At 41.2% G+C, this 15,372-nt stretch overlaps 1 protein-coding gene across 1 annotated transcript in view; it reads left to right on the forward strand.

The window, feature by feature from the left end:
• The window catches only part of GORASP2 (golgi reassembly stacking protein 2), a 256,823-nt gene that overhangs the window by 23,981 nt on the left and 217,470 nt on the right, over positions 1–15,372 (forward strand). The window contains exons 3-4 of the mRNA XM_069225319.1: positions 6,185–6,388; positions 9,216–9,302. Of these exons, the coding sequence (XP_069081420.1) occupies positions 6,185–6,388; positions 9,216–9,302 (291 nt within the window). The remainder of the gene's footprint in view (positions 1–6,184; positions 6,389–9,215; positions 9,303–15,372) is intronic.

Below are 15,372 nucleotides of genomic sequence, written 5' to 3' on the forward strand. Positions count from 1 at the left end.
CCTTGTGAAGCTACTCCTTATAAATAGAAAGAACTGTTTAGTTCCTGCTCATGTTGAAGGGCATGTTAAAGGCTGCTTGAACAACTTCATGAAGTTGGTAAATGTGAGAGTTGCCATGCCTAGGATGGACTAAAATACGGGACTTAACCTTCTGACTCATTTTACACCTGCATTCTGGCTTCCCCAGACTCCTTTGTCATCCCACAGTGCAAAAACATGCAACTGCACAGGCAACAGATGACACCCCCCCTTCCCTTCCACATATTGACACAACTGGAAAGTATGTGGTGGTGGGGAATGCCACTTCTTGATGTATCACCAATTCTATGGGCCTCCTATCCTTTATGACATTGATCATGGTAAAGCACCTACCAGTAAACCATTGAAAGACTGGACGATAGCTTGTGGCCAAGGGAAAGGTTATCTCTAATATCAACATACGCAGTCCTTTGACAAAGCAGCATATACCGTCTCGTGAGGCATCAACACAAGCCTCCTCCTGCGACTATGTTTCTGGCTGTAAATCTGAAGTTTTAGGTCTGAGGTGCAAGAACACCTTCTCAATCTGTTGAAGGAGCATTTCTTTGGCCCTCAGGTTTGACAAGATGCTTGAGAAAATTAAAAAAGGACCACAAGATAGTCAAGTCTCTAGGTGCTTTCCAAGGCACTGTCCTAAAGACTGTGTTTTGGTGACAACAGTTCAGAGGCGGGGTGAAGGCCACTCCACCTACCTATGAACAAGGCAATCCGTGGCAACAGAAGTTCAGGCAGGGGTGTATCCACTTCCAAGCAATGACTTTCCATCAATTCCAACACCCCCCCTCACGATCATACAACCCCTTGGGGTGGCAGATCAGGGAAGGATAACCCCTATTGAGTGTAGATTACCTTCAACCACTGGGTCCTTGCATTGGTAGGACAAAGTGACTGCCTTGATTTCCAACCAATCCACCCCCCCCCAACATTCCACCACGCCTGCCTGTCCTCCGCAGAGACTGCTTCTGGAAAAAGTAATAAAGGCATTCCTCACGAAGGGCATCATAGCTACGGAGCCTCCACAGTAATGAAGACGAGGAGTGTACTCACTCAACTTCCTAATTACCAAAAAGGACGAATCCCTTTGGCTGGTCCTGGAGACTAGCCCCCTCAGTGGCTACATTCTATCAGAGCACTTTCACATGAGTACCCTCTAGAATGTCATTCTGCCTCTCCAGTAGGGGACTGGATCTTAAAGACGCATACTTTTATGTCCCATCCACTCTGACCACAGTCTTAACCTTCGCTTGGTGCTAAGTGGACAACACTACCAGTTCAAAGTTCTCCCCGTCTAAGTCACTACCCCAGTGGTATTTACAAAGTGTTTTGCAGGGGGGAGCATATTTTAATAAGTACAGGGTGATGTAATTCTAACAGCTGCTCTTTTTTTCGACAGGACATCCTCTTTCAGTAATGACTGTAATTAAACTGTTGGGGGTGATCCCTGTATGCATTGCTATTTTCACACACACAAGACTCCATGCACCCCCTCCAACAATGGTCACAAGTAAAGGGCAAGTGAGAACATTTAGTGTTGATAAAAGCCTATACTCTGCACTCTGTGCATTTGTTGAACAGCAGCAACCTGTTGCTCAGCAGCCCTTTTCTTGACCCTCTACCCGAAAGTAACCATTCCCACCAGTGCCTCCCTGTTGGAGTGGGAGTGGGAGTGGGTGGGGGTGGGGAGGGGGAGCACCTCAGTTACATCACTGTTCAGGGCACTTGTAATCCCCAGCATTCTGTCAGTCACAACAATTACCGCAAACTCTTGGTGGTCTGTCTAGCCTTCAGAGCCTCCCTCAGGCTCATCTGGGTAAGGCCAGTCCTCACAAAAAATGACTGTCATGTACTGCATTCAGAAGAAGAATGGGACGCATGCCCTATAACCTTCTGCACTGGTATTAGACAACCCCCATAAAGTCCACCTCTTTGTGGGACAGTTACCAGGGGTGGACAATGATTTTTTTGGACCTGCTCAGCAGGATACATCAACAAGCACAATAATCCTCTGAGGTACTTTCAAAGGTGGGGCCTGAACATCTATCTTGTTGGCACCCCAGGCAATGCAAAATGTCAGAACTTCACCTCCATCCTCCAGCAGTCATTGGGCAATGTGCTATCAATGAATTGGTCAGGGATATTTGCCTATGTTTTTCTCTTCTCCTCCCGTACGTGGTAAGGACGATGCAGCAGGTGTCCCTAGCACTCAATTAAGTGGTCCCATTGTGAGCCTGAGTACCCTGGTAATCCATGCTCCTGAAGACATCCATCATGCCCCAGAGAAGCTGCTGTTGAGGCCGGATCTTCTCACTTAGCATCAGGGTTAGCTCAGACCCCAAACTGCTCAGTCTAGCAATTTGCCACTTTAAGTTCTGGAGATTGGCTGTCTCAGCTTTCCACAGGAGTGTTTGCTTATACTGTCTGAAACATTTAACCCTGCATGTGTGCATGCTACACAACCAAGTGGAAAATATGTGTTCACTAATGTGTCTCCAAACAAATAAACCCTTTTAAGGTTTCAGTACAGGATATCATTTGCTACCTACTATACTTCACAATTACAGGAATCGCATAAACCCGCATACTCTTAGCTGCAGTTGGAGTGTAAATGCAAAATAAAGAACATGTGTCCCTCTTTAAGATTCCTGTAGTGAAGGCATCCATGGAGGGACTATAGTAACACCTCCTGCTCCCATGTAGAATCTCAACATAATCCTTGCATGGCTACAGTCTGTCATAAAAGGTTGCTTTTGTAATAGCAATGACCTTCCTCAGGCATACTGGCAAGCTTCAAGCCCTAGCGATTTATGAACCCATCATTCAGGTCCACAAGGACAAGACCAACTCAAAGTGTCTACCCAAGGCATTCTCACCTTTTCACATCAACCAGACCATTGAGCTGCCCGTCTTCTTCTACAGCTAGACTCTGAAGCTGAAAGGTCCCTACACACTGTAGGCATTAATGAAGAGCTCATCTATAGACAGGACCATACCATTTCGTAAAACAAGCCAGCTCTTTGTGGCTTTTGCCAAACTTTACAAGTGACACCATCTCTAAATCCTGCATCGCGAGGTGAATTGTAAAGTGCATCCAGACTTGCAGTGCTAAGCTAACACATGCTCTTCCTCTGGACCTTGTGGCCCAGATCACACTTAAAGAAGGTGCCAATATGGCTTTCCTATGTAACATTAAAATATACAACATCTGCAAAGCAGCCACTTAGTCAGCTCCCACACTTTTACCAAACACGTCTGAGAGGATATTTTATCACATCTAGAGGCAGTTGTGGACCAAACTGTTAATGGCTGTGTTCCAAACATCTGCATCATCTGCCTGCTAGCCACAGCTCTGTTGAAACTGCATTAAAGTCTATGTAGCGCGCGGATATCTACAGCCACACAGACTACAAATGGAAAATAATACTGAACCTTGTAAGCATTTGTTCATAGAGTGTAGTGCTGTAGGTTCACATGTGCCCACCCTCCTCCTTGGAAGCTGGTGATGTTCACAGATTTAAAAAAAAAAAAAAAATTTTTTAGCTATCTAACTTACACTTGCACAGTAAACTTGTCTTCAACTCATACTGTACTCCACTCATACTACTCACCCACTGGATAGAAATGAAGCTGAGGTGGAGCCTGTGTCCCTATGCATTGTAGACCATGGGACCAGCCTTGTGAATCAAGGTTCTTCAAATAAAAACAAGTTGCAACATCAGAGCCCAATACTAGATTGCTGTAGTTGCAAAGCATGTGAATCTAAAGCAGTTCCTGATAGCGCATGTCCATACAGTGTAAGTAACATTTTACATTTTCTGAAATCATTACCCTAACTAAGAATTACTATATTATTTGTATGCTTTGAGCTACACTCAGCTTGTTCATTCACTCCCTTAGAATAGAGTAAGGGTAACTTGTCATCTCATGGTTAAAACGGAAGCCAAACTTTTGAAAGAATGGATGGGTTACACTTCTGCCATGTTGGATCAGGGTTGCACATTTACCTGTGTCTTGATGTTATTCAGAAGGAACTAAAAAATCCTGTAAACATGATGAAATTTATGTTTAACAACTTCTGCCGGTTTTTTTGTAACATTTTATTTGCTGTTTGTGGTCACTTTATCTCTTTTGTTTGTAACCAGGTACCCAAAACTGTCCCTTTAGGTATGTGTTGAAGTTAAAAAAGGAGATTTTGGAATTGTGAGAATTCGACTGTCAGAGATTAGGTAGGGTAGTGGATAGAAGCTAGTACTTTTGGACTAAATTCTTACAGACCCATCATCCAGCTTTGTCCCGAAGCAAGGCAATTTTAAAGACCTCCTTAAAATATTCCAGGCTCACCTAAAAAATGTACAGTTTGCTAGGTTTCCCTAGGTCTCAGCTGTGCTATGGCCCAAAATCCACAGCTACTCACTTTGCAAAAAACTGTTTTGAGTGGAAAAATGTGATATATCTATGTTGCGTTTTGGACCATTTCCTGTTGCGGGCACTAGGCCTAACCACACAAGGGAGGTAACATTTTTATCAGAAGCCATGTGGGAGCATAGAATAGTAGGATATTTATTATTATTAATTGGATTTCACTGCATGTGTGCCCTCCAAATGTAAAGCAGTGTGTAAGAAAGAAAACATTTTGAAAAATCCCCTCTAAATCATGCTTGTGCGAGTACCTCCAAATTCAGAGATGTACAAATAACCCCTGCTCCTAAATTCCTTATCTTGTGCTCATTTCACAAATACATAAGTTACAGTGATACCTATTTTTCGCTCTACATATTTCAACATTTGCACTGGTCTATACTCAGTACACAATGGAAAACCATTGTACAGTGCAGCTCAGTTGTTGGCTCTGGGTGTCTCGGTTACTTGGAGGAACTACAAACCCTAAATGAAAATCAACCATTGTGACAAAAAGTTACAGATGCATACATTATCACAAGTGGCAATATTTATTATTTCACCAGTTAGTTGGTTTGGGAAAACCTTGAGTGATCTACACAAATGACCCCTTTCTGAATTCAGAATTTTGTCTACTTTTAAGAAATCTGTATAGCTTTCCTGGATCACTCATGAGTTGCACATTGGTATGCACCTCGAACTTGGAAGTGAGTTAAGAGTACAAACAATAGGAAAAATGGGCTACCGCTTTGAAAAAAGCCAAAACTGTGGTTAATTTTTATTTTTTATTTTTTATTCAGCTCTGCATGTTCCTTAAAGCTGGGAATATGGTGACTTTAGCCTATGAAACCTGTTCATTGATGCCATTTGTATGAAAAACATTGTTTTTATCCAGAGCACTCCTTCCTATTTTCCCCCAAAACCAAAACATTTAGCTACATTTTGGCTATTTTCTCGGTCCCTAAAAGGAGAATCCACAGATCCTGGTTATCTTTAGAATCACCAGGATGCTGAGGGGGGTGGGAAATATGGAGACAAATTTGGCACGAATTTCTTATGTGGACAAAAAGTTGTGGATCCCTAAGCACAAACTACCACAAATAGCAAAATAAGGCTTAGCACTGGGTAGAAAGGCCTAGCAGCGAAAAGGTTAAAATACTACAAGAACTTCACCATTTCTGTGGAGTTACTGACCTTTTTTTTATACTTTTAAGCCCCACTATTTAAGAGGATTGCTATTTTGTAGCCTGCTGTTGATGATTGTAACCTTGAAAAAAAAACTAATCAAACTGCATTTAACCTTTTCTGCTTTACCATGCACTGACTGCAAGCAATAGGCATATGGTTGGTGTAATGTCAATAAATCCATAGCAGTCGATCAAGAATATTTTGGACTGTAGAAAAGGTAGATTAGTCACTTACATGAAGCACACGTGCAAGAGTCATGATGAATAACCTTTTTAGAGGTTAAAAAAAGAATAAGAGAAAAATACATAAAAATAGAAAATTTGAATTAATGATTTTTGTAAATGGATAAAACTGCAAAAATAATAAAATAAAAACAGAATTCAGCTTCACACCTTGATGCTTGTATTTGAATGTTCCTTGGTCTTCCAGCTCCTATTTCCTGAAATGTATACTCTCCTTTTCGAGATTAGATGAGTTTTTAAACACAATTGTTCTGTTGATGTACAGTTGCCATTTTTTCAGTTTGAATATTTTTTTCTTTCTTTCTTTTTTGTTTTTTTAGAATAAAGACAATGACACTCTGAAGGACCTTTTAAAAGCAAACGTTGAGAAGCCTGTAAAAATGATGGTTTACAGTAGCAAGACACTGGAACTGCGAGAAACATCGGTCACCCCTAGTAACATGTGGGGTGGGCAGGGTTTGTTGGGTGTCAGTATTCGTTTCTGCAGCTTCGAGGGTGCCAATGAAAATGTCTGGCATGTATTGGTAGGTATATTTATTGAAACATTCATCTACAATGTATTCTCAGGTCATATAAATCTTTTGCTGTTTTACCTGTATTTGAGGATTTACTTTTTCATCTCAGGGTTGCAATTATTGATTAATCTTCCCCCTTGCTTGTAACAAGTATCTGAAAAGCATTTCGTTGTGCATCATGTTTAGATCTGGTGGTAGCCAAAACCTTTTGATTGTATTAAATATACAATTTACTTACATACTGTTTTTTTATTTTTTATTTTATTTTTTTAAATCAAGTCCACTTCAACCATTGTTCTGTTGTTATATCATTTACATAATTTCTTCCACCCACTGCAGCATTCAGCATGGGGCAGTTGGTCACCCCACTGTGAGTGACGGCATTCTGCTGTTTAACAAGGAGCACCTCCTCCCAAGGAGTAGTTCTCTTCAATGCTAGTAGCTCCTATCATAATGTGCATTTTTGAGGCCCAAAATATTTTTTCTTTTAGCCAGTGTTTATTTTTTTATGTAATTTTATGAAAATATTAATTGCTTGATTGGAAAACAGAATCCTGCCTTAAAAGCAGACCTTTTCTCAAACAAATTGCGTTCCATCTCTAATTCCATGGTGACTTTTCAGAATATGCACACAACACAATAATTTAGAAAGGGTGCTTAAGAAATGGGCACAAAGATGTAAAAACACAGGTAGTAATAGTTGGATAGGAAAAAAACGTATACTAATGTAACTATTATATATGTACATTTGTGCAGTTGCAAATTCTATACAATAGGTGTTTAAACTGTGACAGACTAATTTTCAGCTCTCACTTCGCCTATATGGATGTAGCTTCTAAAGCTGCTAAACGAAAAACAAAAAGGAGGAGGTGTAAGTCATATACTTTCTTACCACATCATCATCCCATGTGCGGCTGCTCATTTCTGTTTCTTCCAAATGGTGTATGCCTTACCTCTCATTGCCTATGACCTCCTTCCTAAATTGCATTCAAATCAGCTGTCTTATCAATTTGTCAAACCAGGCCTGCAATCTTTTACTTATGTACGCTCTGGTTAACTGTTGGCAGCAGGTCAACAGTAGGGATCGCCCTGGCCTTCGCAACATTTGCTGTTTAAGAATTCAATATTTTTTTACGTAGAGGAACATGTCCTTTGTAATCTGAGTAATTGCTCATTAGCGGCAGGCATTATTCCTTGTGATCTCGAATATTACCAAGCATTTGCAATGCAATGGTTCTCGCGTTTGCTCGAGCTATTAGAATTGTAAGTTCCTAACTGGACTTTTCTTGCCACATAAATTGAAAATGAAAAGCAATAAGCCGTTTCAAAGCACCACAGCCGCCATGATCGCGAAGTAGAGACACAAAAGGAAAAATAAGTTTGCTCGCAGTCAAATATCGGCAAACGTGCAATTATCCATGTAAAAGGGTCGATGGCCAAGGCGGTAACAAAACTATCCCAAGGAGGAACAAACTTAAATCATTTACCAATGATGACAAAGGATTTTTGAAAGGCAAGCCCATGAACGAGTGATAGTGATGGGCGTGCGGTAAGCATGGTTAAAAACCCACATATACATTACAACAGGCCAGAACGCTTGTACGCTCAACCTAAAAATGAGCTCAAGACTGGTTAGGGGAGAAGCCTCAGTACTTAAAAGGGTAAATTATACATTCAATTTACATCAATACAAAGCCAGAAGGATTACCTTTTCTTCGCACGAGTAAGAACCAGTACATCTGCGTGCTAAGCAGCACCTATTCAGTGCTATTATCAGTCTATGTTGTGCTTATTTTTTATTTAAAAAATGTTTAATTACAGGAATATGGCCGACATGTTCAGGCACTGTTTGTGGCATATGCTTCCAATAGAATAACAAACACAAAATGATTCTGTGGCACCAGCTTGCCAAGACTAGACCCATTGACTTTTCTAATTCATGGTTACTTATGGTACTAAAAATTAACCACTTTGATACAGACCACTATATACAGCCCTTAAAAACTCTCAATCTGTTTTAGTATGCGGATTTTAAAAAATAAGGCATTATCCTTTTATAGTGAACATTTTAATCATAATGGCACTTCTCTGTTTAAGGGCAATAGGCTTTAAATGTAACTGGTGTCCAGTGTAGGCCCATGAGGGCAGGCACTAGGCCAGATTTTCAGTATATCCACGTAAGATAAATCTATATATCATTAATCAAAATGGAACTCTTTTACACGGAGGGTGTTTGCCCTGAATACTACCATGGATCCTACCCTGAAATATAAGGAAAAAATGTATAGCTCGCCACAATGTTCCTCGTGACACCTTGCCATATATTGAAACCTTCTAAGCAGAGTTTACTCAAGCTATGGATGTCCTATTGGGTATGAAGAACACTGCGTAACCACCCTTCATATAACTGCATTTAAAATCTGGAAATGTTTTCACACATGTTAGCATTACAAGACATTCAGCATGCTTTGGCTAATTATAGTGCAATGTTTCCAAATGTCACACTTAATTGTATATAAATGTTAACTTCATCAACTGTATGGTGTCATGATACATAATAGAGGCAATGTCTGTCTTAAGTGCCACCTGGTCATCAGCTTATAATACATTTTTGCAGCAGTTAAAATGTTGTTCTGATTCTTTACATTTTGCACCTTCACCATGCTTCAGGTTCCTTCTCAAACATACTTAAAATGAGCACAATTCTGGTAAATAAAGTTTCTTCCTTGCTTCTTATTGAAAGTATATTTATACATCTACAATGATAATATGAAGTTACAGCAAGACATGTTTTACTTTAACATATTGACAGCGTGTGTCTTTTTTGTTTCAATAGGAAGTGGAACCAAATTCCCCGGCTGCTCTAGCTGGTCTCCGGCCTCACAGTGACTACATTATTGGGGCAGATACAGTCATGAATGAGGTAATTCATTAGTTAGTTTGGTGCATAGGGGATATTCAAAGCATTAAAGTTTCCTTAAGTTTGTAAGTTATTTGCTTGGTTATGCTGCACTATGAGTAATGCTGTGTATAGCCTCACATTATGACCCTATCTTATTGAATCCTCTTTCAGCATATTTGGTGGGCATGTTTTCACCATTTTTTGGTCAGGCCTGCGACGGAGCATGCGCTCCTCCTTGTAAGACTGTTTACAATAAAGGGTTTGGTGCCCACCCATTGCTTACCATTTGTTCATTTCTGTATCAATCTTCTCGGCTGCCTCCTAATTGGCCAGCACAAGCCAAACATCCACTTCTGTTCCTTTCTTTGGAGCATGGAACAAGCACAGATTCCCGGCTGTACTGTGATTGAGATACAATATCTTCTGCCCACCCCAGCCCCTCTCCCTGCCCTCCACACCCTGAAATCCCACCCCCAACTAACCACTTCCCCTGCCCCCGTCTGGTGCTTTCTCCTCCCCAGTGCTTCCCTTGACATGGCTTAACAAAAAGTGCCATGACTCAGTCAATGCTGGCCACATCTTAGCCCTTTTCTTTTTCTAGACTTTAAGCCATGTTGTACAGCAGGATGCGCTGCTGCGCAGTGCCTAAACACACTGACAGAACTGATAGATCTTGCGTAGGCAAAAACTGTTAGCTTTGGCAGTGCGTGTATTTTTAAAGGTGCCCTGACATGTTGACGGACACGCATGTTGCAGGCACAGTTCGCAACCAGCTATGCTATCTATGCCCTCGTGCTGTGAATTGCTGTTGAGTTTTTTTCTTTTTACATACATTTCATAATTACGTACCTATCTTCAGTCTGTGTCCAACTGCTCCGATGTTGGCTGATGTATCATTTGAGTGAGGAAAAAGATACTTTTTTTAAAACTTCACTTTTGTCACTTTCACCCTTAGAGTAATCCTGCGCATCACTGAAAATGAAAGGCACAATGTTATAATTTCCTGAACACATTATTTAGGTCTTCATTTACTTGGATTTATAGAGTGCTGTATCACTTTAGCCTTGCAGCACTTTAAGGAGGCTGCTATATTGAAATACCAGGCATGTCTAGACATGTCTGACTTACACTGGCTCTTTCTCTTCTTGTTTGCTTTGGATTTTAGTTTGCTTCTTTCTTGATCAGTTTTGGGATAGTAGGGGCGATCAACCCCCCTCCTCTTCAGTCTGCCTATATACCCTTCCTTTTTTAGATGTCTCATGCTCTGCTCTTGCAGTGGTATTGTTTACAACAGTGGGCTCGGAGCTGGCCGTGCTTACCATTCACTTGCTTCATTGTTGGTCTTCTATGCTGCCTCCTAATTCGCCATTGCATGCTGGCCGTCACTTCATTTTCTTTGAGTGTTGCATGGACCATTCAGTCAAATTAGTATTTTTCCACCGATCGTGCTGTGATTCCGGTACTATTTCTTTCACTACCACTACCTGGCACCATCCCCTTTATCCCCAACCAGTATGATATATGTTGCTTCCTCGTCCACAAGCCCCTCTTGGTCTAAACAGCACTTATTTGTAAACAAGCCAGTTCTTGTAGAAACGATGTACACACTAACAAAATCCTGCATCAGATGTTTACATAGGGCGAGATAATTGTTAATTTATTGTGTTATAATTACAATTACTTAGCACTTACTTGCCCTAACAAGGCTTTCAAGTAATATAGAGCATTTCACTGGCAACTTAACATGCCACACAATGCCATTACATTCCACTCTGCGCCACACAGTGCTAGTCCACTCTATGCCACTCCACTGTAAGCCATTGCACTCTGCCACTCTATGCCACTCCACTCGAGTCTGTACGACTCCATTTCACTCCCCACCACTCTATGCCACTCCCCACCACGCTGTGCCACTCTATTCTGTGCCACTCTGGTGTACGCCACACTCGTTCTCTCTACTACGCTATGCCACTCTACTCTGCCACTCTATTCTATGCTACTTCTCGCTACACTACCCTAGGCTGCTTTGCTGTACACCACTAACTTTTAGCCATGCTGAACAGCTGTCACACTTCTGAACAGCACGGCTAAAAGACATTGGCAAAGCTAATAGCACTTGCATAGACAATACCTATTGGCTTTGAGAGTGCTTTTTAGTTCTGACTTTAAAATGGCATTAGCTATTTTGCCATCCTCTTGTAATAAAAGAAAATCATAAAACGTACATCCACATATGTATACATAAAGAGGCTAAGGGTACACCCCCTTCATCCGTTGGTCTATTCAGCTGTCATTCACATTTTATTTCCACACATCACAGCATAGAGCATGGGGCATTGAGTCAGCCCTCTTCAATCAATCAATACTTCTATAGCGCAACTTATCACCCTTGCGGTCTCAAGGTGCTGTTGCGGGCGTGCTGCTTAGTCGAATAGCCAGGTCTTGAGGTCCTTCCTGAACTGCTTCAGTGATGCAGTTTGTCTGAGTTTGAGTGGTAGCATGTTTCCATGTCTGGGCTGCGAGGTAGGAGAAGGATCTTCACCCTGCTGTGCTTTTTTCGGATTCTGGGAATGGCTGCGAAGCAAGCTGAGAAGAACAGAGTTGTCTGCTGGGTGCGTAAAATGTGAGGCGGTGGTTGAGGTAGGCCGGTCGTATGTTGTGTAGTGTCTTGTAGGTGTGTGTCAAAAGCTTGTAGATGATGCGTTTGTTGACCAGGAGCCAGTGTAGGTGTTTGAGGTGGGAGGAAATGAGTCTGTGGATGTCCAGGATGAGCCTGGCTGCTGCATTCTGGATTCTTTGTAGTCTTCATTGCAGTTTCTTTGTGATGCCAACATAGAGTGCATTGCTGTAGCCCAGTTTGCTACTGACGAGTACGTGGGTGACTGTCCTCCCCGTCTTGGTGGGGATCTTTCAGAGAAGTCAAAGGGTGTGGAAGCATGACGGCATTGACTTGGTGGGTCCTGGACAGAGAGGAGTCCAGATTGCGTGTGTGGTGGAAGCGGGGTGTTTCCCAGGGCGCTAGGCCACCAGGAGTCATTCCACGTAGAGGGGGGTGGAGCCAATTACGAGGATCTCCGTCATGCCTCTTCAGCCATGGGTTCTTTTGTACAGTGATTGGTGACATTTTGCGTGATCATGTGCATTTCTGCCTAAATAAAAGTGCGCTTCGGTGTCAGTGCTGGTGTGCCAATACTTTACTTTTGCTAGTGCTTTTGTTTTGCCATTCTTTATCCTTTTTGTTTTTAAGTCCTTTGTTGTGTTAAAACTATGCCTAGAGTTTACAGACATTCAAAGCTAATAAGAATCTTATTTTCCTGTTGTGTGCATTAAAATTAAAACGGGTTTCTGTACCTAGTTATTTTTTTAAACATTTAATTTTCCTATTGCAAGCACACGACCACCACATTTAGCTAGTGTTATGTTTTCTTTTTCTTCTTTTTGTTTTTATTAGATATGGTTGCTATAAACATTTTATTTTAAAAAATAATCATCGCACCACGTTCCCTATGCCAATCCTGATGTCTTTGTGAATGATTGTTCACAGAGAGAAGGAATTGTTCTGCATCATGCATACTGTCCGTGTTGCAAAAAGCCTTATTGGAGTGGTTGACTAAGCTGCAGTGGTAACACAAAGCCAACTGCAGATGCTATTTGTGTTTCTAATGTGATGCCTTTTAAGGACGGATAACAGTAGTGCTCTCCAACGTTAATGATTTGCTGTACCTGTTAATACCTACATAGGGTCTCTGCTTCTGGTATCTTAGTGTATGGATTTGTCCCAGAATGTCTGTTTTGATTTTTGTGCTGGATCTTAAAACGGTTAAGCAACAGGAAATACAATTGTGTACTGCCAGTTGTGCAGCATGTTTATTTATATTTCACAAACCATGCTTGCATTTCCCATGAACATTCTAGTTACATTTAAATAGGTATGCAATGGTTGATAATGATTAGAACGTGGCTTTAGAAGCAATTCGTTACTCCGTATTGGAAGCAAAAAGCTTTAGTGTGAGAGATCCTTATTTTTTTTTTTAATTTGCTACATTTCCTAGATAAGTGGTCTGTGACATTAACACCTAATCTTTGAGCTCTTAAAACCGAAAGGGTACAACTTTGGGGGGGGGGGGGGAGGGACACCTTAGATGAATGGCATATGTATTTGGCTCTAACGATTATCACTTCCGACATTCCATCTGGCCTTGATGAAAAGCTCTTAAAGCAAATATGCTGTGTTGAAGGAATGCTTCTGCAACATTTCTTTGTTTCTTACAGAGTATTCAGAAGCAAGGACTAGTGAGTACCTGCTATAATGATCATAGACTTGGAGTAGTGCTTAAGTTAAAGCCAGTAGTAGTGCTTCTGTCTGGAGAGGTGCAGCTAACAGCATTTCCATCTGTCAACAGTTGATCTCGCCTCCTGTTCACCACAGCTAGCCAGACCGAGGGTCCTAATTCTTTTACTCAAATGAGCTAAGGAAAAATCTCATTTGAATGAATCCTTCTTAAGAAATTTGGAAAGAAACTGAATGCATCCAGGTTAAATTAATTTGATGGCACTCACAGAAATACAAGAGTCCCTTTTATGTCACATACATCTTGGGCTTCTCTTGAGTGGCCGTAGTCCATCTAAAGATGGCTAAGGGCACAATACTCTCCTAGTATCTTAAGTGATGGACAAGTGTATTGTGATGTTGTTCAGAGAGAGAGAGGGGGTGAAAAGAACAGATTGGGAAGGGATGAAACCCGGTTTGTTGAGAGGTGGGAAGAGGAAGCAGCACTAGGATGGCTTTCTTCACCAATTCTCAAAATTCCAAGACCTAGCCAAACAAGTTCTTTATTCTAGCCATGGAAACCAGGCGGTGATTTAACCAACATTTGGCACTTGTTGATACTCTAGACGCTAGTGTGTAAATGTCTTCACCCGCTTTCTTTTTATACGTGAATATATTCTCCAACATTGCATAATTCTCAGACTCCTTTACCTTAGAGTAATTTTCTGTCAGGAGATTTGTAGGCCAGGATCAGAGGTGACCTAAAAACGCATTATCTTCTTTAGACTCTTGTGATGGGACCAGCTCAATGATGCGTACTCAGTCCTTTTGTGGGGAAGATTCCTATAATGCACTAGAAGTTCTCAGTTTTTTTTCATCTTTGAGGTTCAGTACCATAATCTTTTGGATTTTTAAACTCTTCACTGAACAGTTCTTTTAACTGATTTCAGAGTGTTTTTAGTGCGCTCTTCACATTATTTTCGTTTTATTCCACCTCAGACTGTTTAGTTTATATTCATTTTTTGGGCATGACTCTTCTCTGGCTGTGATAGGTTCCTAGGCCATCTGGGTGTTGCTGTTTGACTGGATTTCCTGTTTAAAAAAGAATCTGAAGGAAATAACAGTTTATGTGGATGCTGTCTGACCACACAACTGATTAATGCATATGCTGTGAGTACCCAAGGACTGAGAGTGCGAGGCAAATGCATCATCCCAGCAAGCTCATCCGCAAACTGATCAACACTGAGCATGTTTCAGTAAAGAAATTTCTCTTGAGGTGTAGGTGGTTATTCTGTCTATATGGGTTTCTCGTTATGATAATAGGTCTTTTAAACAAAAGTGCTGTAAAAGGGAACGTTTTGTCAGCAGGTTTCCCTTCTACAGGAAAGGTTTCATAAAGCTTATGAATCTGGGAAAGAAAGCCCACGCCTGAGAAACAAGTATTGCAGGTAAGTAACCTTTTTCTTGCCTACTGCCCTTGCGATGCAGTGGATACTTGGGTGCGCCCACTAAGCCATTCACTAATTTCTGGGGGGGGAGGGGAATAAAATGTAATTTCTGGTCCAGGTTCATTAAACACCAAAAGAAGACTTTCTGGTAAGTCTGGAATTTCATAGACGTTGGGTGAACTGCCATGTCTTTCCCCTTAACTAAGCAGTTCGAAATTATGTATGGAGACTTGGTTTAATTCTAGTTCTGATGCTACTTTCTAGTACTAAAGGAGAAAGTTGTAATACCACTTGTTCTGGGAGAATCATGTACATGCTTCTCTACTGATTTCACACATTCCAAGATTGACACTGAATCGCCTAATATCTTTTA

The sequence above is a fragment of the Pleurodeles waltl genome, chromosome 3_1, assembly GCF_031143425.1.
Source record: "Pleurodeles waltl isolate 20211129_DDA chromosome 3_1, aPleWal1.hap1.20221129, whole genome shotgun sequence".
NCBI classification, from domain to species: Eukaryota; Metazoa; Chordata; class Amphibia; order Caudata; family Salamandridae; genus Pleurodeles; species Pleurodeles waltl.